General features: G+C 49.6%; 1 protein-coding gene and 1 pseudogene across 1 annotated transcript; one reads left to right on the top strand and one right to left on the bottom strand.

The window, feature by feature from the left end:
- FAM234A (family with sequence similarity 234 member A) lies at positions 1 to 23,832 on the top strand. The gene is given in 14 exon segments (XM_070413396.1): positions 1 to 93; positions 9,335 to 9,421; positions 13,394 to 13,570; positions 13,572 to 13,692; positions 15,782 to 15,898; positions 16,206 to 16,397; positions 19,851 to 19,981; positions 20,365 to 20,497; positions 20,769 to 20,898; positions 21,184 to 21,324; positions 21,602 to 21,677; positions 21,893 to 22,048; positions 22,546 to 22,648; positions 22,735 to 23,832. Coding segments are annotated over 12 exon segments (1,656 nt in total). The 5' UTR covers positions 1 to 93; positions 9,335 to 9,421; positions 13,394 to 13,426; the 3' UTR covers positions 22,947 to 23,832.
- Positions 11,763 to 12,175, bottom strand: LOC139009532 (small ribosomal subunit protein eS24 pseudogene; annotated as a pseudogene).
- Positions 23,833 to 24,557: the final 725 nt, after the last annotated feature.

The following is a 24,557-nucleotide window of genomic DNA, read 5'->3' as shown; positions in this document are numbered from 1 at the left end:
GCCCCGCCCCGGTATACCGGAAGTGAAGCTTGGGGGCGGGGCTGAGGAGTGCGGGGCGGCGCTGGCTGTGCGGACGCGAAGGCACGGCGGCAGGTGAGTGGAAGTGCGCGCGTCCTCCTCTTTCCGTTTGCATCACACGGGGCCCCACCTCCTCACTCTGTGCCCGGTTTCTAAGCCTCGGCGACCCCAGCCCCGAGGGACGCGGCCCGTGCCCGCGCCCACCTCCCCTCGGCATTGGAGTCCACGCGTGTCGGGGCGGCGGTGTGGGTGGAAAGGCTGCCGCAGGAGCTGGGGCCGGCCAGTTCTGCCGGCTCTTCCAGCCACGGAGGGTCCTCAGCTCTGGTTTCCGCAGCCTGGACTTAGTTGCGTTGACTTTGAGCCCTTTTGCCTCAGAGGCGGGATTTAAATCCCAGGTAGGAAACTTCCCACTCCGTGTTGCCTGCGCAAGTAGGGAAGCCAGGCATGGCTACGGATACTCTTGAGGGTGTTGCCTAGCGAAAAACATCTACTGCTGAAACGGAATGTCCGTGCGAAGTCTCTCACAAGGGTCAGGTAGTCCTGTCGTCTTGTCAGGACATTGTTAAACCAACTGGCAAAGTTACCCGAAGCTCAGCTGATATTTACTTATCTGTGGGGAAGATCCCTCAGAGATAGCCTGTCTTACTGAACAAAAGCCAGGCAGAGTTTAAAAGGGGGGGGGGGGGGAAAGAAGAACACAGTGAAAGAGTTTCTAGCTCCTCCAGGAACTGATTGGCTGAGAGCTAACAAGGAGAGAGTTCGCCCTTGAAAAGAATGATAAGTTATCAGGATAGGCAAGTACCATTCCTTGTTGTTCATTAAGAAATCCTGGGATTTCAGCCGAGGCGCTTGTGCTCTGTGCTCATCCCCAAGTACTGGCTGCTAATGTTTTTCTAATGCCGTCTCCAGATTGTGCCACTTTTTTCTTTTTCCATTGCAAGGTCTCAGTGACCATACAGCAGCCTAGAGGAGCTCATCAAATTCTGAATGTCTCCTTAATGCCAGGCATAGTTCTAGGTACTGAGGATACAGCACTGAACAAAACACAAAATTCCCGTCCTCGGTGAACTTTAAATCTATAGGAGGATACAGATAACAAATAAGACAAATAAGCAAAATATGGAGCATGCTAAAGAGGAAATACAGAGGAGGGAAGGATGAAATAAAGGAAATTGCCCTGATATCGAGTGGACATTTATTAGGGCATTTTACCAGTTTTCTGGGTTCTTGTTGCAGGCTTCAGGTGTCAAGAACCATTAAAACTAGTGTAAGCTGGCCCAACCGGTGTGGCTCAGTTGTTTGAGCATTGTTGAGCGTTGTTCCGTGTACCAGGAGGTTGCTGGTTCGATTCCTAATCAGGGCACATGCCCCAGTTGCGGCTCCTTTCCCAGTTGGGGCCATGCAAGCGGCAGTACATCAAAGATTCTCTCTCATCATTGATTTTTAAAAAATGTATATTTTTTTATTGATTCCAGAGAGGGAGAGGGGTAGAGATAGAAACATAGGAATTTATGGTTTATTACCTTTTTTCATCCACAAATTCAAACATGTATTATTTCACAGTTTCTGTGAGTCAGGCATTCAGGAGTGACTTAGGTGATTATGGTTTTATCACCTATAGCTCAGTGAGTGTGAAGCAGTGTGAAGAAGGAGGTCAGGTTTGAGTGTGCTTGGCAGGCATAGTGGGAGTTACTAGGTGAAGACAGGCAGTGGAACAGTGTGTACCAAAGATCAGCAGTGTGACTAGGGGAACAAATGTTGGGCATAGGGTTTGGGGAGAGATGGTACTAGAAGTAGGCAAGAGCCAGGTGGTGAAAGACCTGGAGCCAAACGGGCATTTCTGAGCTTTTTTCTAAAATAGGGAGGGGTCTTTCAAGAAATTTTAAGCAGGCAAATGACATGATCAGGAGATATCTTAGAATGCTGTCTTTCAAAACTTCAAGGAAAGGAGACTTGAGAGGGCTGCAGAAATCCAAGTAAGTTAAAGAAATACTAGAGGCCTGGTGCACGAAATTTGTGCACTGGGCGGGGGGGGGGGCAGCTCCTGTGTTGAGCATTTGCCGCCTGGTGGTCAGTGCACGTCATAGCGACCGGTCGTTCTGCCATTTGGTCAATTTGCATATTAGCCATTTATTACATAGGATAGGATAGGATGACCTAAAGTAGTGTCCGTTGGAAGGAGGAGCTAAATTGAACAGATAGATAAGTTGGAATCTACAGAATTTGTTGGAGGTTTCAAAACATACTGTATATCTCACTCAAACTTGGTCTTTATATAAAGTCCACGAATCTAGTGAATTTTGTTCCCACTTTCACTTTGTAAAATCCTTCATGGAGCTTAGGTTGCCTGGATGTGGTGTCAAAAAGGAGAAGAATGAAGCCCTGACCAGGTAGCTCAGTAGGTTAGGTGTTGTCCTCATACACCAAGGTGCGGGTTCCATCCCTGATCAGGACACATACAAGAAAAGTTTTTGTCCCCCCCCACCCCCCACCTTAATGTATCACTGATTCCTAGGGGAGTCAAAGAAAATAAAATCTGCTTTAGAATTCAGAGATAAGGTTTACTCTATGTTATTTTCTGGGCAAACCTACACAACTGATTCCATGTAATAGCGATTTGTCTGAAATGCAGATACATATTCCTCCTTAACTTAATTTTTAGGAGGTACTGTGAGCCATCCTTGGTGAATTTAAACCTCTTGCACTTGTGTAAAGGGAAGGAACTGGGTGTTGAGGTGTGTGAGTGCTGCTGCCTGCATATGCTGTAATGCATTTGCCTTTATCTGGGCACTGTCACCTTAAAATTGGTTCTCAGTTGAAATATGATTAAGGGCCTGGTCTTTGTCTTGGGTTTATTTGCTTGGTGAAGAGAGGAAATTATTGTTCAGCTGTAAACAATTGAACAGTAGCAGTCATTGTCTGACTCTTGCTTTGCTCAGCGGAAAATCCAGCGCTGTCTAGTTGGATCTTGTGGGTGTCTTCCAAATACGCAGGTGGAACTATCAGAATACTTGGGCCTCTCTTGGCCTTGCCGTGGGCCTCCTAGTGTGAAAAACATTCCTAACCAATTCTTATGTATAACTGCGAGCTTTAGGGGCAAGCATTTGAGCACACGTGCTATAAGGTCAATTAGACATCACAGATCGTGAAGTCTGCAAGAAGACTGGCCCTGGAGTGAAGAGACGGATTGTGGTTTATTTTTTGTATTTACTGTACTTGTCCTCTTGTGCAGGGCTCCATAAAGCTCTCTCCCCTCCATTTAACTGACATTTACTGAGTGTCGGCCACATGTTTGGCACAGGGGATGCAACAGAGTCCTCCCGCCCTTAAATAGCTCTCGGTCAGCTGTAGGAGGGACGCCGGGAGCGCTCTGAAAGAAAAAGGCCACGTTCTCTGGGCTAGAAGGTGGCTAACCCGGGCAGTAGTGCTCACACAGGCTCGATGCTGCTCCAGCGGAGGCTGGGAGGACTGAGTGGGGGGTTTCCAGGCAGGAGGACCGCATATGGAAAGTGTTGAAAATCAATATTCCTTACTGGTCAAGTCGTAGCACAAGCTAAAGGCAATTTAATAAAACAGCAGAGCCCGGCCGGCATGACTCACTGGTTGAGTGCTGACCTATGAACCAGGAGATCACGGTTCAGTTCCTGGTCAGGGCACAGGCCTGGGTTGCGGGCTCAATCCCCAGGGGGGATGTGAAGGGGACAGCCGACAGATGATTCTCTCTCATCATTGATGTTTCTATCTCTCCCTTCCTCTCTGAAGTCAATAAAAATATATTTTAAAAAACCACACAAATGCCCAATGAATACAGTAGTCCCCCCAACCCCCCCTTACTCATGGGGAATATATTCCAAGACTCCAGGGGATACCTAAAACCACAGTATCAAACTCTATGTATACTGTTTTTTCCTTTATATTTATGTACCTATGGTAAAGTTTAATTTATAAATTAGGCACAGACAGAGAAAAACAGTAATAACTAATAATAAAATAAGACATTTACAACACTATACTGTAATAGTTATGTGTATGTGGCCACTTGATTCAAGGAATCACTTGCCATTTAATATTTTCAGACCATGGTTGACCATGAGTCCCGGAAACCACGGGTAAGGGGACTACTCTCCATGACAAGAGGCAGTGTATGCTGTTCTGTACAATTCCTATTTTTCAGAAAATAGTCCAACTGGGTATAAATTAGAGGTAAGAGTTCCCCAAAGAAATTTCTTCTTTCACCCAGACTTTAAGAATGACCTTTGACCTCATCAATGCATAGTGGTAGAGTGGTAAAGTGATTTTTTTCAAGCCATTAACAGGATCCTTTCAGTTTTGTTACTAGTTGGTGAAGCTAGATAGTAAAGTTAATCTGTAATCAGAGCCTTTCCCTAAGTATTCCTTACATATTTTCTCCATTAAAATATAACTCATCTACTGTTTCCTCCAAGTATCTCCTCTGCTTATATGAATGTATTTTTTTCCTCTGTGTTTTTTAATTTGCAGGTACACTTTTCCTCCTCTTGCTTTATTTATTTAAATTTGAAGTAGCCTTGATTTAAATAGTGTCTACATTGTAAAATTGTGGTTGAGGAATGCAAGAAGTAGGTAGTCTTTGAGTAGTGGGAAGCATTCAGTTGGCTGTGCTAGAATTTCTGGGTACACAGAAGTGAGCCTTCTTCATTATTCCCTCACAGAGATCAAACTATAGTGCCAAGTTCTCAAAATTCTCAGATGAAACCAAAGATATGACTTTAAGACATGCAGTTGAAATCTTTTTAAAAATTTAAACCAGTTTTTAAATATGCAAACTACCTTTTAGGTTAAAGTATTTAATTTTAAAATCTGATCTCTTTGGCTCATTGTCTGAAAATTCCTTTAAAAAAATGCTGTAAAATTCAAAATTTAAAAATTGGTGGAGGGGGAAGATTTTCAAAATATATATATTTTTATTGATTTCAAAGAGGAAGGGAGAGAGAGATAGAAACATCAGTGGTGAGAGGGAGCCCTAGCTGATTTGGCTCAGTGGGTGGAGCGTCAGCCTATGAACTGAAGGGTCCCGGGTTCGATTCCAGTCAAGGGCACATGCCTGGGTTGTGGGCTCCATCCCCAGTAGGGGGTGTGCAGGAGGCAGCCAATCAGTGATTCTCTCTCATCATTGATGTTTCTATCTTTCTCTCCCTGTCCCTTCCTCTCTAAAATCAATAAAAATATGGTGTGTTTTTTTAAAAAAATGATGAGAGGGAATCATTGATTGGCTGCCTCCTGCATACCCCCTACTGGGGATTGAGCCCACAACCCTGGCATGTGCCCTTGACCAGAATCGATCCTGGGACCCTTCAGTCCTCAGGCTGATGCTCTGTCCACTGAACCAAACCGGCTAGGGCGGGGAAGGGTTTTTATCAAAGTACCTTGAGATGACCTTTTTCTCAGAAAAACAGTTATCAAATTTTAGTTTAAAAAATTAGATCCCCTACTTTCATAATATCTGTAGAAGTGCCAGTTATTTGTTCTGGCAGTTTTCCTTCTGCTCTTGTTAGAATTTTTATGCTTTCTTTCTTTATCTATTTAAAAAAAAACAATTAGAGTGAGACTTTTTTTTTTTAATTTTATTTTCTCTCTGACTCCGTTCTCTCTTCCTAGAGAAAGAACTCTTGGGGAAAAAGGAGACACCCTTTATTTCCTTCCTGTGTGTACTATAGCATTTCTGCCCTTGAAAGCTAATGAGTTACATAAGCTGTTGTTTTGTTTTATTGTTTGTCCTCATAATTAGAGTCTCCACCCTGGATGGCATAACTCCCCTGGGAATGTTACTGGAAAGGGGGCCTGGCCCTTGGTGGGTCTGCCCAAGGCAGCTGGTGGTGCGTGGGTTCCTGGCTTCGTGCAGGAAACATTTCCCAACACGAGTCTAGGTGACTGTGGGGGACACTGACTAAAGTGGGGACAGTGAGACACAGGGCTTAGCGAAGAAGCAGCAGGAGAGCCCAGGCTGGGCTGCCCTCGCTCGTGGGAAGTCAGAGGAAACGGGGCCTGGGGATCAGGTTCAGGACAAGCCGCTGCTGCCCATTGCTCCCCTGGTTGCGAGCCTGATGGGGTCCTTAGGGTTTGGGAGATGCATGCCTGGGGGGGGGAGGGGGGGAGAAGAAGTGGAGGAAGAAGAAGGGGAAGGGAATGGTGGGGCTGCTCCCAGAGGGAGAGCAGGAGCAGGGTCCTTGGTCTGAGGCTCTATCTCTTTCTCAGGCGGGAATCGTAGAGGAGGTCTTAGGGGAGCGTTTCAGCAGAATATTCATCAGTGTCTAGGGGTGCTCCTCCAGGCCTGTGGTCTCCACCGATTGGTCAGTCATCACAGCTGGTCCTGGTGTCGCCCACTCGGTTCTGCCGCTTTCCTGGGTCTGGAGCTGAAATACAGTTGAGGCCTAGATGTCATTTCTGGGGAGGAGGCCTTCTGCATCTGCTGTCAATTGCTGCCTGTTTGTTTAAATATCTGTCTCAGTTTCCCTGTTCCACTTGGCCTGACCTCCCGGCCAGGCCAGTCCCAGGAGGACGGGAGTGGCAGCTACAGTGGCCTTAATAAGCAGACACACCCACTGTTTCAGGGTGTGTCTGCTTCCTCATAGTTCCTTAGTGGGGGGGGGGGCGGGGGCGGGGGAGATAATCTAGTTGAAAACCTATACACAGGGATGTTTTCATCTCACTTCAGGTTTTCCTTACAGTCACATATTTAACCTTAATGTGTATCATATTGATACATTTTCTTTCTCATCCCTCACATTTTTCTTCTTTGTTTTTTGTTTTGTTTTACTGGACATTAAGTTAAAATGCAGACTTTATAGTTATCATTTCAGAAACTCAGAATTGATAGGAGAAAATTCCAATCAGTGACAGTCTGAAAATCCTGTGACTCGATTTCTAATTTCTGTCTTCAAGAATACTAGCTTGTGAGAAGTGAAAGAAAGGTACATTGGGTGCAGATGAGGGAAAGATGCAAATCTCTTAACCTCATGGTCTTTTTCCTTTGTTATTTTTTCTTCATCTGTTATATCTTCACAGCTTTTATTATAGATGAAAACTGCTTAGTTTCTTTTTGGTATCTGGAAAGCATTAATTTAAATTTCATGTACAGGGTGGGGCAAAAGTAGGTTTTCAGTTGTAAGAGAAACAGAATTTATTTTTGTATTACTATTTATTGATTACAGTATTATTTTCCATAGAAACAGGCGTGTGGTTTGAGATTCTTCGTTGTGATATTAGAAGCAAAATACCTTAAAGTTTATCTTATTCCATCTTTATCTGAAATGTAGCAGCTGCCATTTGAATCAAACAAAAAAAAAAAGCTCTGAGTTTACAGACTTACAAATTCGTTTAGAAAGAAACCTCTTGTACTTTATTTTTGAGTCTGCTCAGAGCAGGTCCCCATGGGAGGGCCTGCAGCTCTCCCACCCCCACACCTCCCGCAGGTGCTGCTGCTGCTCCAGGAACAAAATGGATGGCTGGCAGTATTCGTAACTTTGCGTAAGATGTAAACTTACAGGTCCTGGAAGCTAAGCAAACCTTTAACAGGGTAAACCCAAAGAAATCCATGCCAAGACATGATAATTAAACTTCTGAACACTAAAGACAAAAAAGAATTGGCATGTTACGTAATGGGGAAAACCAGTTCAAGTGACAGTAGAATTATTGTCAGAAACCTTGAAGGCCAGAAGGAAGTGGCATAACATTTGTCAAATGCCGAAAGAAAAGAACCTATCAAACTCTGAGGGCTTTTTTGTTTTTTAATCCTCACTCGAGGATATGTTTTTTATTGATTTTAGGGCGGGGAGAGAAAGACGGATATGAGAGAGAAACATTGATCGGTTGCCTCCTGTACATGCCTCGACCATGGATCGAACCCACAGCTTTTCAGTGTACAGGACAGTGCTCTGCCAAGCCACCCAGCCAGGGCAGCCCTGAGTTTTTTAGTTTTGTTTTATTTTTATTTTGGGAATAGGTTTATTAAAGCTGGGACAGTGAATCAAGAAAGGACATAGGATTTTAAAAAAAGCAGGAGGGAGACGAGACAGGGCTGCTTTGTTTCGCTGGAAAGTCAGAGAAAAGGGGGCCTTGGAGACAGGGTCAGGGGGTGAGCTTGGGACGAGCTACCTGGCCCATTTCTCCCCTGGTTGCAAGTCTTGTGGGGACCCTTAGACTTTGGGACAGTGGTTCTCCACCTTCTGGCCCTTTAAATGCAGTTCCTCATGTTGTGACCCAACCGTAAAATTATTTTCGTTGCTACTTCATAACTGTAATGTTGCTACTGTTATGAATCGTAATGTAAATAACTGATATGCAGGATGGTCTTAGGTGACCCCTGTGAAAGGGTCGTTTGACCGCCAAAGGGGTCGCGACCCACAGGTTGAGAACCACTGCTTTAGGAGAAAGAAACTTCATTCGAAAAGGAGATTGGAATGTGCATGCCCTAAGGAGGGTGCACCTCAAACCTAGTTTTTTTGTTTTTGTTTTACTATGTCCTCATTGATTTTAGAGAGAGGAAGAGGGAGGGGTAGAGAGATAGAAACATCAATGATGAGAGAGAATCATCAATTGGCTGCCTCCTGCATGCCCCCACTGGGGATTGAGCCTGCAACTGGGCATGTGCCCTTGACTGGAATTGAACCCAGGACCCTTAAATCCAAAGGCTGATGCTCTACCCACTAGCCAAACCAGCTAGGGCTCTGGTCACATTTTAAAAAAACACTTTATGCATGTCAGTGCAGAGAGCTCTCTAGTGTAAGAAACTGCTCACATGCTTCCCCTCTTGAGTTCGGGGGCCACAAGAGGGAGGGAGATTTATACTTGTATACCTTTCAGATGTATTATGTATATTGATGACTTAAACAAAATAAAATCCCAAATCATTAGTACTATGTGTTTTGCACTTTTCCTTTGTCCTTAGCTTTAGGGACCCACGTAGTTTAGGGATCCTAAGACTGGTGAGGAAGAGGAGGAGTTTAACTAGATTGGGCTCTGCATTGGGATTTACTTGACTAAGCTTACGGACAATTCCAAGGAAAACAACACCCCCAAAAGCAGTTGCGGGCGGCTTGATTGCTGGAAGAGGCTGTTCCTCCCCTGGCTTTGCTTTCCTGCTGCCTGGCAGTGGGACTGGAGTCTCCACTCAGGGGCCAAGGGGGCAAGAGAAAACTAGTCATCGTCTGATGGCAAAATGGGCTGACCAGACAAGGGAAGGCGGGGAATCCTGGCTCCGGAAAGACCTACATCCTTCACAGGACACATCCACAGGCTGCCCCGAGACGCATTTCACCACCAGCTTTCTGATCCCTAGATCCACCTGTCCAGACCCGACCACCAGATACACCAGTGGCGGTCCAGAAGCCAATGTTGAACACGGCTCCCAGGTGCTCCTGCAGAGGTAGGTGTGGGAAACCAGGGTCAGAGACTGAATGTGAATAGTTGTGTCATTTTGAACAGGTGCCCCTCGTTCTTGCATAGGTGGTCTGAGGGCGAGTTCCTGCTATCTCCTGGCAGATGCTCTGTCTTCTGACAGATGAGGGCAGCTCTAGCTCTGAGAGCTTGAGTTTCTTTTTCTTTTAAAAATATATTTTATTGATTTTTTTTTACAGAGAGGAAGGGAGAGGCATAGAGAGTTAGAAACATTGATGAGAGAGAAACATCGATGAGCCACCTCCTGCACACCCCTTACTGGGGATGTGCCCGCAACCAAGGTACATGCCCTTGACCGGAATCGAACCTGGGACCCTTGAGTCCGCAGGCTGACGCTCTATCCACTGAGCCAAACCGGTTAGGGCTGAGAGCTTGAGTTTCTTGCCCAACATTTTAAGGCTCTAACTTTAAAATTAGAGCTTTTAAAATCAAGGATTTCAGAATTCTGATTCCTCATTCAGTTTTCTTTCTTTTGCCAAATGAAGTTGTGTTTTAGTGATTTCAAGCGTCCCCTCATGGGGACAAAGTGACCAGATTTGCTGAGTAAGCAGCCCTCCTGTTGGTCAGGCCTGGTCCCAGGTTCTGTTGCTTGCTTTTTCCCTAGTTACCCCTACAGACACCCTGCCCCGCCTCCCGCACACCCAAGGCAGCTGTTTGGTTTTGGTGCGGTCCCTGGTCATTTCGTGTGTTGAACTTACTACCTGTGACAGATACACCTTTTCTAACGTCGATGTTTAAACATGTCTCAGCACTCAGGAGAATGCACACGGGTTTGTTTGGTTTTCTTTTTAAATTGTGGTAAAATACACATGACATAAAATTTATCACTAGTGACATTTGGTTTTACTGCCACCACCCCCACGACCATTTTGATCACCCCAAAGGAAACCCTGCACCCGTTATCGGTCACTCCCCATTTCCCCCAGCCCCTGGCAATCACTCATCTACTTTCCGCCTCTGTGGGTTTGCCCGTTCCGGACGGTTCAGATAAATGGAATCATGCAATATGTGGCCTTTCCTGTCGGGATTATTTCTCTGAGCACAAACGTTTTCCAGCTTCATCCATGTTGTGGTAAAGCACATCCATGTTGCGCTTTATCCCTCTTATGGCCAGGTAATATCCATTGTGCAGAATTAGCACCTTGTGCTTATCCATTTATCCGTTGGTGGACATTTGGGTTGTTGTGAATAAAGAAGCTATGAATATTTGTTCACAGGTTTTCTTTTTAAATATATTTTTATTGATTTCAGAGGGGAAGGGAGAGGGAGAGAGAGATAGAAACATCAATGATGAGAGAGAATCATTGATTGGCTGCCTCCTGCATGCTTTCTCCTGGGGACTGAGCCCACAACCCGGGCCTGTGCTCTTAACTGGAATCGAACTTGGGACCCTTCATTCCGCAGTCCAACGCTCTATCCAGCGAGCCAAACCGGCTAGAGCTGTTCACAGGTTTTTGTGTGAGTCTATTTTCATTCCTTTTGGGTTAGAATTGGACTTGCTGGATCATGTGGTAATTCTGTGTTTAACTTTTTGAGGAACGCCAAACTGTTCTCCACAGCAACTGCACCATTTTCCATTCCCACCAGCAGTGTACAAGGGTCCCAGTTTCCCCACATCCTCACCAACACTTGTCACTTTTTATTTTTTTTTAACTAATGCTACCCTAGTGGGTGTATAAGCGGGTTTTAAAATTCATTGTTTTTACTAAATGGAGAGAAACAGTAAAAGTCAGAAAGTGAAAAGTTTATATCAAAAAAAAACATTTTGTCTCCTTCCATCCTCCCTTAGCCCATTGCTACCCGGAGACAGTGTCTGTTGTTTTTCCGGGTTTCACCTCCATTGAACCGCTGGCATGTTCTCATTTACCCAGTTTGAGTCATTGACTTCCTTTAGGTGAAGATTACCGCTCACTCTGGCCCATATGATCCCTTCCATTCTCTCAATATAATTTGTGTTAGGACGCTGGTTTGACTGCATAAAAAGCACCAAAACAACAAACATCTTGCCTTACACAAGATAGATTCTGTTTTTTTTATATATATATATATTTTTATTGATTTCAGAGAGGAAGGGAGAGGGAGAGAGAGAAACATCAATGATGAGAGAGAACCATTGATTGGCTGCCTCCTGCACGTCCCCTACTGGGGATCCAGCCCGCAACCCTGGCATGTGCCCTTGACCAGAATCAAACTCGGGACCCTTCAGTCCAAAGGCCGACGCTCTATCCACTGAGCCAAAACGGCTAGTGCTTCTCTTTTTTTTTTGAATTCTCTCATGAAAAATCTACACAACCGTCACCGAAGACTCTTTACTCCTTCTGTTGTTCAATCTCCAGCTCCCTTTTTGCACCAACGTTGGCCTTTGCAGCCCCCTGACCTTCTTCATTCTGTTCTTGCGTTCCTTTCTCTATTTTCTTGACGTCTTCTTCTCCTCGTATAGGCCGTGTCTGGCAAGTGTGTTTGGGTTCATTTTTCTCTGCATAATCCAAGGAATCATAAATCATGCCAAAGCCAGTGGTCTTGCCACCACCAAAGTGGGTTCTGAATCCAAACACAAGATGACATCAGGTGTGGTCTTACACATTTTGGCTAGTTTTTCCCGGATTTCTGTCTTGGGTCCTGTTGCCTTCCCAGGGTGAAGGACATCAATGACCATTTGCTTCCGCTGAAGTAGTCTGTTGGTCATGAACTTCCTGGTCCGGATAGTTACCACGTCATTCATGATGAAGGCTGATCTTCAAGCAGCCAGGGAGGAAAAGGTGTTTCTTTCTTATGTAAAAGAGTATAGAGAACTCAAGGATTGATGGTGGTGGTTTCCAGCTATCGGGGACCCATGTTCTTTCTGTGGCTTCACCGCTTTCAAAATTCTTTTCCATCTTATTTTCCAAGGTGGCCACTCAAGGTTTGCTCACCACACCCACCCACGGCCCAGCCACAGGGAGGGGAGCAGGGCAGGAGAGAGCTTGTTCTCCGCCGTAAAGGCTCAGAAGTTGTGCACAGCCCCGTGCCCCTCCATGCAGCTGTCCACTCTCCTCCATGTGACTTGTAACACATTTTATCTTGTTATTAGTAATAATTAGCTAGTGTTTGAGTCCTTTATATGCGTCAGATTCTGTTCTAAATGCTTTCTCTTCACTTACTCATTTAACCTTTAACACCGTCTTCTAAAGTAGATACTGTTTCCCGTTTACAGATGAGGAACCCAGGCACGGTCCAATCAAGGAACTGCCCAGGTCGCAGAGCGCGTGAGGGGCGAGGCTGAGGCTCCAGCGCCCACCTTCACCCACAGCGCTCTTAACTTGGGGCCTGGATCCCACCAGGTTGTTCCATCTGTACTTCAGGCTGGCAGAGGCTGACCAGCGGTCCCAGCTATGAGCTGGCTGGGCTTGTCAATGTTTAGTGTATGGGCTTGTTATCAGCCCCAACCCAGCACTGCCCTGCCTATCCCAGGTCAGTGAACAAGACATATCAGTGCATGAAGGATGAAAATATGTCTGTACTGGCTCTGTACAACCAATTTGCCTTTCGGAATTAAGGACCTTCTTGCCTGGCCGGTGTGGCTCCGTGGTTGAGGGTCAGCCCAGGAACCAAAGAGGTCACCGGTTCGATTCCCGGTCAGGGCACATGCCTGGGTTGCGGGCTCAGTCCCCAGTGGGGGGGCGTGCAGGAGGCAGCCAATCAGTGATTTTTTTTCCTCTCATCGACGCTTCTATCTCTCTATCCCTTTCCCTTCCTCTCTCTAAAAGTCAATTAAAAAATATGTTTAAAAAGACCTTCTTAAGTGGAATCTGTGACACCCTAAACTTTTACTCAGCTTTTATTTCTTGGGCTGTAGCCCACAGTCACCACTGCAACCATGTCCTCCAGCGCTGACAGCGGCAGGGCCTTGGAGGTCAGATGGCGCTGCCTCTCCTGACTGCCTCGTGTTTTGTTGACGCAGTGATCAGAAGGTAACCTGTGGGATGTGCGCACGATGGACAGCAAGGACTTAGAAGCTGAAATCCACCCCCTGAAGAACGAAGATGTGAAATTGCAGGAGAATCTGGGGGACCCATTGAAAAAGGAAGAGAACCTGAAAAGTGCGGCCCCGCAGTCCCGCCTCTCCCGATGCCGGGCGGGTGGCGTTGTTCTTCTCCCTGTTCGGCTGCCTTCTGGTGGTGTTTGTGATTTCCTTCATCATCCCGTGTCCAGACAGGCCGGTGTCAGAGGGGATGTGGAGGGTCAATTACAACACAGCAGGTGCGCTCCTCTCCCCACAGGGCCATGCTCTCCTCGGGGTGGGGAGGGGGGACAGCATGTGTGTCCTGGGGCCTGGAAGTCATCTTTGACAGTGAGTCAGCCCTAAGTGGCTGCCGAGTCTGTGTCCATGGTTTTCCTGGAATTTGGGGGGAACTGCAAGAGCAACCTCTCGGGAACACTGGAAGGACTGCTGGGGGAGCGTAGTGGCCTGCTCCCCCATTTTAGGACGGATGGGCTGGGTCAGTAAAGGAAAGTGGCCCTTTCGATTACTTTTCAGAATTAAAAAAATAATAAAACAGTAACTGGCAGAAGAGATGTAGAGAAGGCTGTTCCGAAATGTGGCAAATATGTAGTTGATTTTGTAGTCCAGTCTTCCTGAAGGGCTCTGGCTGACATTCTAGTTGGATTAGCTAGAGCAAAGCACACTTTCATTTGTCTCATAAAATTGGCAGCCAGGCCCTAGCTGGTGTTCTCAGTGGTTAGAGCTTTGGCCTGCGCACCAAAGGGTCCTGGGTTTGATTCCCAGTCAGGGGCACATACCTGGGTTGAAGGTTTGATCCCCGGCTGGGTCAGGGCACGTACGGGAGGCAACCAGTTGATATGTCTTTCTCACATCAATGTTTCTCTCCCTCCATCTCCCTTTCCCTCTCTCACCCTCTCATTATCCGTCTCTGCCCATCCCTCTAAAAATCAATGGAAAAATTATCCTCAGTGAGGACTAACAAAAACAATTTTTAAAAAGCCTTTCTTGTCCTGGCTGGTTTGGCTCAGTGGATAGAGCATCGCCTAAGCGGACTGAAGGGTTCCGGGTTCTATTCCAGTCAAAGGCATGTACCTCAGTTTTGGGCTTGATCCCCAGCCCTGGTCGGCCCATGTGGGAGGCAGCCAATCGATGTGTCTGTATCACATAAGATGTTTCTTTTTCTCTCTCTCTTTCTCTCCCCCCCCGCCCCCTCTCTCTAAAAGTCAATGGAAAAATATCCTCGGGTGAGGATTAACCAAAAAAAGAAGAAAAAAAAAAGCCTTCCTTAAAAAAAAAAAATTGGCAGCCAGCCAGGAATATCTTGGCCTTTATGAAAAGCAACGGAATCAGCCTCTCTCTGGATACTCCCCCTCTTTTTAAAATATATTTTTATTGATTTCAGAGAAGAAGGGAGAGGGGTAGAGAGCTAGAAAAATCCTTGAGAGAGAGAAACATCGATCAGCTACCTCCTGCACGCCCATCATGTGCATGAGGAATTGCTGGTGCTCTGAAGAGCTGGGGATCAAGTTCGCAACCCGGGCACATGCTCCGACCGGGAATCGAACTGGTGACCTCTTGGTTCATGGGTGGATGCTCAATCCACTGAGCCACACCAGCAGGCTCTTTGATCCATTTTGAGTGCATTTTTGTATATGGTGTAAGGTAAGGGCCCATTCATTCTTTTGGTGTTTGATTTTAAAATACATAGTTTTAGTTTTTTCGGTGGGTTTTTTGTTAATCCTCACCCAAGGATATTTTTCCCATGGATTTTTAAAGAGGGTGGAAGGGAAGGAACGAAGGAGGTGGAGAGAGAGACACACATTGATCGGTTGCCTCCTGCACACACTCGACCCTGGCCAGGGATTGACCCTCCAACCCAGGCTTGTGCCCTTGACTGGGTTTCAAACCCACAACCCTTCGGTCCACAGGTTGTGCTCTAACCACTGAACCACCAGCCAGGGCTAGTTTATCTTTGGAGTCTTCGAATGAAGGGAAGGGTTAGACCCTTATGACTATGGAGGTGTGTGTGGTTTCTCTCGATTCCAAACTGACGTAAGCAGGAATTCATTCCTGAATAGTAGGTGCTCAGACATCCATTAGTGGTGCCCCGGTGTCCTGCTTGCTCTTTCCTGCAGGTTAACCTCTCATACTGTCATCCATCATGTGCATGAGGAATTGCTGGTGCTCTGAAACGCGGTGGGGAATGGCTGGTCCCTGTGGTGACCTCACAGTGGCAGGTCCTAACTGGCACTAAACCCTAAGGAGCAGAGAAGAGGTCATGTCAGACATGGCCTGGCCTTTGAACCCGGCAGGGCCTGGAGAATATAGTCTGGTTTTCTTTTGTAGTCACCTACGACTTTCTGGCCACAAAAGACGTAAACAGGGACAGGGTCCAAGATGTTATCTTTCTTTATAAAAACACCAACAGCAGCGACAATTTCAGCCAGTCCTGCGCTGATGAAGGTAAGAAAGAGGAACTCCCTATACGAGGAGGAATCCTGGCTCCTCCAATATTTGGGGAAGCCATTGGTGGGATTTCTGGAATTTCGTTGTCTTTGCTTTGTAGCAGGACTAGAAAGAGACAAGGCCAGTCTCAGCACCCACCCTGTTTGGCTACTGACCCTCACGGGGTCAACACTGGGGCCCCCAGGGGATGGGGTGGGTTAGGGGCCCAGGTATAAAGGGAATGGGCCTGGTGGTAGGGCTGAGGGAGGACTGGCGGTGCGTGGCCTGCGTGCACGGCCCCTCAGGGCTGGTCTGTCCCCTGCAGGCTTCTCCTCCCCCTGCTCCTTTGTGGCTGCTGTGTCAGGGGCCAACGGCAGCATCCTGTGGGAGAGGCCCGCAGCCCAGGATGGGGCTCTCGTGCTGTGCGGTGTCCCCCACCCGAGGGACAGTGGGGCATCTTCCGCCTGCATCCTTGTGGGCAGATCTGGTTCTTTCATCGCAGTCGACTTATTCACAGGTAGGATGGTTTCCTCTGTACTCCACGTGGGCCTCTCAGATGGAGGATGATGCCAGCTTGCTCTGGGGAGGGTCAGCCTGTGCTCTGGGGCATGTGATTGGATGGAAGGATGGTTACAGAGTGGAAGGGAACCCCCACATGAGGACACCACAGCTCCTCCGACATGTCACATGTGTTGTGCCTTGTTGCCTCCTGTATAAATCTTGCTGTGGGAGCACGTTGTGGGGAGGCAGAGATGAGGAGGAGCTTGGCTGCTGCCTGTTGTGGGAGGAAGTGGCCACAGCCTTCTTTTGCAGCGTCCAGGGCGAGCACAGGCCGGGCAGCATGTGGGAAGGAGACCTGGGCCTGTCAGTGCTCTAGTCATGAGGGTGCTCCCCAGGGCCTTCCTGTCACCGCTTAGGCACCGAGGTGTTGAGGAATTCTGTGACTTGACACTAGATTTGGTGGGTTCTGACATTTCCCTGACAGCTTGTGGTTTTGAGACTACGGAGGAAAATAAAGAGCAGGTTGGAAGTATTTTGCTCAGTGGGTAGAGCGTCCACCTGCGGACTGAAGGGTCACAGGTTCGATTCCGGCCAAGAGCATGTACCTTGGTTGCAGGCACATCCCCAGTAGGAGGTGTATAAGAGGCAACTGATCGATGTTTCTCTCTCATCGATGTTTTTAACTCCCTATCCCCTCTCCCTTCCTCTCTGTAAAAAATCAATAAAATACATTTAAAAAAAGAAGAGAGGAATCAGTCTTAAAAAAAGGACAAGATTATGTCTGGGTCAGAAGCTGTTACCTCAGGACCTGCAGTCCCCAGGCATAACCCTGAGACCTTCATTCTCTCCTGTCTAAAGGGCACAGGCCACTCAGCCAGGGCCTTGGTGGGGGCAGAGGGCCCAGCAGTGGACAGGTCCTGAGGGGCCTTGAGACACGGTGGGGAGGGTCAATGTTGGCCCTAAGGTGCTCTAGAGCCAAGTATTAGAAAACTAGTGGCCCGGCGCACGGATTCCTGCACATTGAAAGGAAATTAATTAGAAGAAATATTTTAATATTGCTATTTGCCAATTCCCTATAATAAAAGTGCCAGAGATGAAAGAAAATTAGTAAAATGTATATGAAAATCCTATATAATAAAAGCCTAATATGCTAAGTGTCCGGTCAACTGGTCAGCCATTCAACCAATCAAAGCGTAATATGCTAATGATATGCTAAGGTCACTCAACGGCTCGCTATGATGTGCACTGACCACCAGGGGGCAGACTCTCCAACCAGTAGGTTAGCTTGCTGCTGGGGTCTGGCCGATCTGGACTGAGCAAAACAGGCCAGACATGCCCTGGAGCCCTTCCGAGGTCCCTCCCCGGCTGGCCAACCTCCTGCATCTCTCCCCAGTCCTGATCGTGCACCGGTGGGGTCCCTTGGCCTGGCCTGCACCCTCTCGCAATCTGAGACGCCTCATGTTGGAGAGCTGGTTTTGGCCCAATCCTGCATTAATTCATGCACCAGGCCTCTAGTAATATATAAATTGATTAATAAATAAATAATAACAGCATGATATAACAACAAAGACATGATATAAAAGCTACATTGATAAAAACAATGACTGATAAATTGATTAAACTCATCTGATACTCAGGCCAGTGTCAGACGGGGACAAATCAATTCTTGGAATCAGAACAACCTCTCCTCTGCAGATCCTGTTAATACTTCAGCTTCGATTATGTTAGGTTGCAATCTTTTGATAATGAATCTAGTACCATTACAAAGACCATTTACTATTAAGATTTTACAGTAGCATGATGATTGCACCTACTTTCAATTCTAATTTATGACATGGCATTACCAAAGGAGTAATACTTTTAAGAAATTCAATGGGAAAATTTTCCTTTTCAGCATCATCTGTTGAATCTAGTATTATTGTCGATTACACTATTGTCCCTGAGTCTTTTTTTTTTAAGTGATTAGTACTCTCAAGTTTTTATTTTTTAATATAGTTTTATTAATGTCAGAGAGGAAGGAAGAGGGAGAGAGAGAGAGAAACATCAGTGATGAGAGAGAATCATTAATTGGCTGCCTTCTGCATGGCCCCCACTGGGGAATGAGCCAGGATCGAGCCTGCAACCCCGGCCGTGCCCTTGACCTGAATCAAACCTGGGATCCTTTAGTCTGCAGGTCGACGCTCTATCCACTGAGCCAAACTGGCTAGGCTTGTCTCTGAGTCTTCATGCAATATCCGTTCCTCAGCCTTTCTCACCATGTGGGAAAAGAATAGGATATGTTATTGCATCTAATGTAGGAAACAGGATACTGATTTGTTTCGTCTTAGTGGCATTCGGTTTATTGGGATCTGGTTTACAATGAATGAGCAAGTCCCTTTCAAAAGGAGGTCCTCTGTCTTTGTTTCTGAATATGATGGAACTTCGGTTACACGGGGATAATTATATCTACCCGGATCACTATTATGATCATATTTAATTGCTACTGTTACTTTCATGCAATGATGCCGCCGCTTACTTTCGCTTCAGAATGTCAACAAAAACAACCAAATTCACGATCGACAATGACAGATCGAAACACATGCGTGCAATTGGCGCCAGCTTTGAGAGCTTTACACGTATCTCGCAAGTCAACTTAGCCTTTTATAGATATAGAACAAACTCGCTTAATTAGACCTGCTTTCTGATGTAGCTAAACTTTTCCCAGCCCAGTGAAGCACCCCACCTTCTCTTTCAGCAACACAGCAGTAAATATCAACACGAAGCATTATTATTGCAAATCACGCAGGGAGAACAAAGGGTAAAATATTGAACTGCAGCAGTGTTTGACTATATTCTGTACAGTGAGAAAACCTGAAGTCATTTTCAAGATTCACCATTTCTTACTTCTTTTCAGTGGGGTCAAGTTTCTAAGCTTTCTAAGTCTCCCTTTTCCGGCTAATGAAAAGAAAATAGGATTCCACCGAGTCTCCTATCTGCCTACTCCAGGACTTCTGTGAGGATCAAATGAGATCAGGCACCGGAAAATGCTTCACAGGCATTTGGTTAAAGTGTAAACTGTTTCCACTTGGCTATAAAGCAAGTCAGGTTCCTGGGCTGAAGAAACGCAAGGAGGCTAGTCGTCGTTAGGGAGAGGAAGCCGGGCGTTGCTATGTGACGTCATTACCCAGGTGGTCGGACACTTAGCATATTAGTCTTTTATATAGATAGATAGATAGATGGGTCAACAAAAAAGGGGTGGGGGTGGGGAGGTCTGCAATTCCCAGAAGTGAGACTTGAACACCGGTGTGTAAGCCCCTGATCTTTTCGCACACGTGCCCTTCAGTGTGTTCAACAGTCGTGCTCACCTGCACCTGCCCTCAGCTCCCACTGGCAGGTGTTTCCATTTGCGAGTGGGAGGGTCTGTGCATCTGCCAGGCTGCGGTGGACGGGGACCTGGGGCCAGCGCCCGCTGACGTGTGCTTGGTTTTAGGGGAGACCCTGTGGAACCATCCCAGCAGCTTCAGAAGGAACGCTTCCATCCTAAGCCCGTTACTCCAGGTGCCTGACCTGGATGCCGATGGGGCCCCAGATCTGCTGGTTCTCACCCAAGAGGACAAGGAGGTACAGCTCCCTGCCTAGTCCCTGTAGCCCATGCCCCCGGAGCCTCTCTGCTCTGCTCCCTGGTCCTTCCACTTCCCAGGCAGATTCTGGGTCTGATCACCTGTCAGGGAACTTGCCCAAGGCCCTGTCCCCTGGCACCTGCAGACCCAGCACCCTGGGCAGCTCGGTCCCTGTTCATAGCTCCTGGGCCTCCCCAGGAGTGGGAGTGCCCTTTCGCTTGTGCCACTGGGGGGTGGGTGGGGGCCTGAGGAGCCTGAGGGGCTCTAGTGTGGGAGACCACGCTCTTCTCCCAGGCAGTCCCTGCACACATGCCTGATATCAGACACAGTAATCTTCCCCAAACCAGGGGGATTTTGACCCCTTTCTCTTCCCATGTGTTGCAGGTTAACAGCTACATCTATTCAGGCAGCACTGGGCACCAGATTGGCCACCGAGGCAGCCTCGGTGTGGATGGGACCAGTGGCTCCCTCCTTTATGTCACCAGGGCGGGCGCCCACTACATCCTTCTCCCCTGCGGTATGTTGTGCCTGCTGGGCCCCAAACCGCCGCACTTGCAGAGGCCATGCTGGTCTCAGATGAGATCTGCAGCTGCCGTGAGGCTCCACGGCTCCTGCTTTTCTTCTAGGGTTTTAAAGTGTAATTGCTGACAAGCAGTGAAAGCCACAGAGGGTCTCACCCCTCCCCGCTCAGGGAGGGCACCGCGTGTTCCTGTGAGCAGGGCTGAGGGCACGAGTCCTGGTCCCCCGGCAGCCCCTGGTGACTTGAGGCTCTTCTGTGTTTTGAGTAGCAAGTTCTCTCTGTGGCCGCTCCGTGAAGGGCGTCTACGAAACAGTGACCGGGAGAGACAGCCAACTGAGGAGAGACCCCAGCTGGGAGGACGTGCTCAATGCCACCAACCACAGGCTGCGTGTGCTCAGGTTGGTGTGGGCGGCATCACACAGGCCAGGGCCTGGTCCTCCGTGCCCAGCCGTGGAGGGGCTGCGGGCCTGGCTGCTGGTACTGTGAGGCCATGCTGGGCTCAGACACGGAGGGAAAAGGTTCCCAGCGGTGGGCTCACCCTCTCTCCAAGCACAGCGAGGGTCTGGTGTTATAGTCTCAAATGAGAGATCTAAGAATGAGAGGCTGCAGGTGGGAGTCTGGTGGACAGTGCTTGGGGGAGGGTCCCCGCCTCCAGCCTCTGTCCTGGCTGCCGCCTCCTCCAGCTCTGGAGCCGTCCACTATCTGATGAACGTTCCCGGGAAAGGCGGCGAGGACCTCCTCCTCGTGAGCTCGGACTCCTGCGTGCTGCTGGAGGGCCAGGAGCTGGCCCCCAGGTGGACCTTCAGCGCGCCCCAGGTCCTCAGGTACGGCTTCCCCAGGAGCCTGTGCAGTTGTTGCAAGTCAGGCCCCGCCAGCCCATCCCCCTGGCAGCCCCGTGGAGGTGGGCGAGACGGCCAGTGTGCTTCTGCCAGCGGCCTCTTGCCTGCCCCCTGGTACTTCCCTGCACGGGGGTGGGCGGGGGACGGAGGCTGGTGAAGCCCCTCTGCTTCCCGTCCTGGGCCTGCCTAGCCAGGGAGAAGAGGGTGGCAAACCTGCCCCCAGGTGTCCCCTCACAGAGACCCCTCGTGGCTTCTTCCCTAGAAAACCCGTCCTCGGTCACTACAAACCCGACACCTTAGCTGTGGTCGTTGAAAATGGAACCGGCATTGACAGACAGGTTGGCTGCACTTCCTTTTGTGGTCCCACCTTGGTTTGTAGCTGAGGAAAATGAGTCTGAACAGCAGACAGGGCTGTGGCCTGATGGCTGAGCTGGGACAAGGGGGGCCTCAGGGAGACAGTCTCGTTGACCCCAGGGAGCAGCTCGTTCAGGGCTGGCCCATGTGCCTGTGCAAATCCCACCCCATCTGCCCCGTGCTGTGCCCTTCCTCCCAGATCCGGCTCCTGGACCTCAGCACCGGGGCGGTCCTTTGGATTCTGGCCCTTCCAGGCCTCCCTGGGTACCCTCCGTCTGCCAGCCTGCTGACCGCAGACCACCGCTCAGCCTTCTTCTTCTGGGGCCTCCACGAGCTGGTCGGTGCCAACCAGATGGTACGGGCAGAGTACACAATCGGGACACGCCCGTGCCAGAAGCCAGGGCCAGAGACCAGGGCCTGTCTTAGGCCCCAACTTAAGGAGCTAATTGGGTGACTGGACATGTACACATAAATAGAAGCCGTGGGAGAGGGGTGGGATGGGGCAGTGCTCTGGCCGCGGTCTGCCTTGGAGGCGGATAGGGGAATCTGGAAAGAAGTGGAGTGTACTGGGGAAGGCAGCCGAGTTCCAGGTGGAGGATGCTGAGGAGGATCAGGGTCAGGTTGGCGGAAGAAGGGTAGAGAAGGTAGATGCAGAGTTCATGTTGGCGTTTGGGGGAGCCCAGTGGACACAGCTCTGGCTGTGGTCAGTGTGTCGAGTGTCCCATAAGCGATGAGCACAGCATTGCCCAGCTGCCAGGCCCAGAGCAGTGTACACCCTTGGTTTCTCGGCCCAGATGCGGAGGTGGCTGCAGCCTGGTCAGCCTCCTGCCCCATCGCTGGTTCTCATTTTAGGAGCCGGGAGACACCCAGCACAGCCTCTACATGTTTCACCCCACTCTGCCCGGCGTCCTGCTGGAGCTGGCCAACGTCTCTGCCAACATCGTCGCCTTCCAAGGTGAGTGCGGCCTCGGTGTGGCCCTGAGCCCCACCCACTTACACTGTGTCTGGTCCCAAGACACCTGACGGCTCTGTCCTCCACAGTGGCCCTGCTGGAGCCAGGCCGCCATGCCGCCTGCATCCTCCTCACGGGCCCGGCCAGCCCGGATGCACCCGGCCTGGTCTCCATGGCCAAGCACAAGGTACAGGACCTCATCCTGAGCAGCAGGGTGGTTCACCTGACCGAGGGTGGGGCTGACAGCGACCAGGACATCAGGGACCGGCTCTCCCGCCTGCGGTACCGGAGCGAGGCCTAGATACACAGCGGTCAGAGCACGAGAGCCTCCAGCTGCTGACATTAAACATCCTGGGAAGTTGGCCCTTCGTTCATTTGCTCTGTACACTGACTCCCACTCCTGAGCCTGGCCACACTCCACAGGGTCTCCTAAGTACCCAGGGACACGGGTGGGAAAGGGACACCCAGGCCTCTGTCCTGCCCAGCACGCTGTGTCCTTACACAGGTCCTCATCTGCCCACTGGGTCACATGCTGAAGGCCAGCTGCCTTCACGGGGGCTTCCCTCTGGGAAGAGCCCAGGCCCGACCTACAGAAGTCCCCTCCCCACTTCCCACCTGAGCTCGTCCTCTCTGCACTGTCCCCCTGGGGTTCTGGAGCTCAGAGGGGGGTGGTCCCCGAGTGGTCTCAGGGCAGCAGTACCGGCCCCCGGCCCTTCCCAGAGCAGGGAGGGAAGATTAGTGTGGCTGGTGGGGTCTTGCCCTGGGGAGCGGAGCCCCTCTGACCGGCTCATGGGGAGGGGGGCTTATAGGCCATGATGGGTGCACTGCTCAGGGACGCCCTGAGGGGAGTTTACACCTGTGCTGGCTGCTTGTGCTGTGACTCCCAAGGAACTTAGGACGCACACTGGGGGCATTTTGCACCCTCTTGACACACACTGGAGCCGCTTGTCCCCCTGGAGACCCTGCACCCTTAGGTGTAGCCAGCTCCCCTCCTTCCTGGTGCTGGGATGTCGGCCAGCGTTGGTGTCCCTGACGCAGGACTCACCTCTGTGCCTTGCTGCGCCTGGGGCTGCAGTGCACTGTGCAGCTCAGCCGGCCCAGGCACGACGCAGCCTGCCGACTCTGGGTAGCGCGGAAGAAACCAGAATAAACGTTTGCACTCGCTGAGAAAGCCCAGCGGGCACGTGTGCGCCTCCCGTCTGTCTGCTTCAGGGGGTGAGATGGGCCAGGATGGGAGAGATGGCTGAGGAGGTGAGGGACCCCTGTGTTCTCGGAGTGCCCCCCACACCTGCCAGATCAGAAACTAAGGGCCCAGAGGCCTTTTTCAGCACAGCCTCCACGTGCCTCTCAGGTGTGAGGACCCTCCCTGGGCACCCACAGCAAGCCAGGAACCCAGCCCACAGGACCTGGGACAGGCAGTGCAGGGTTCCCCCAGCACCCCGGTGCCTTCCAAGGGCTGGCCAGGGAGGGATTGGAGGTGGGTTCTGGCAGCTGCCCAGGAGGGGCCCAGGTGGGAGGCTTCAGTGAGATGCAGCTTTGGGTACCAAAGTGATGAGGGAGATGTTTTAGAGAATCCTGTAGGCATTTCCTGTGGACATTTAAATATGAAACATTCCCTGTAGCCCCAAAGTCCCCGCCCCCCAAAAAATGGTCCTGTTGTGACAGGTCTGCAAGTGAAAATCACCTGGAGCCAATAGGGCTGGGGGCTGGAGCCCAGGGCCTCTCGGGGTCCAGGTTGGGGTCCACAGCCCCGGACAGAGGAGCTGGCTGTGGGGAGGGGCCACCCAGTTTGGGTCCCGGGACAGTGAGCAGGAGTTAGGGGGCTGCGCCCAGGGGGTGCCCTCATCAGTGGGCCTCCCGCACCCTGGACTTGTAAGTAAAGCAGTTGGCCCATGGGTTCCATGCGGCGCTA

This window comes from Myotis yumanensis, unplaced genomic scaffold (assembly GCF_028538775.1).
Source record: "Myotis yumanensis isolate MYYU_CA2020_CCGP unplaced genomic scaffold, mMyoYum1.0.hap1 SCAF_4, whole genome shotgun sequence".
Taxonomy (NCBI): Eukaryota; Metazoa; Chordata; class Mammalia; order Chiroptera; family Vespertilionidae; genus Myotis; species Myotis yumanensis.
This window is presented reverse-complemented; position numbering and strand designations above follow the sequence as displayed.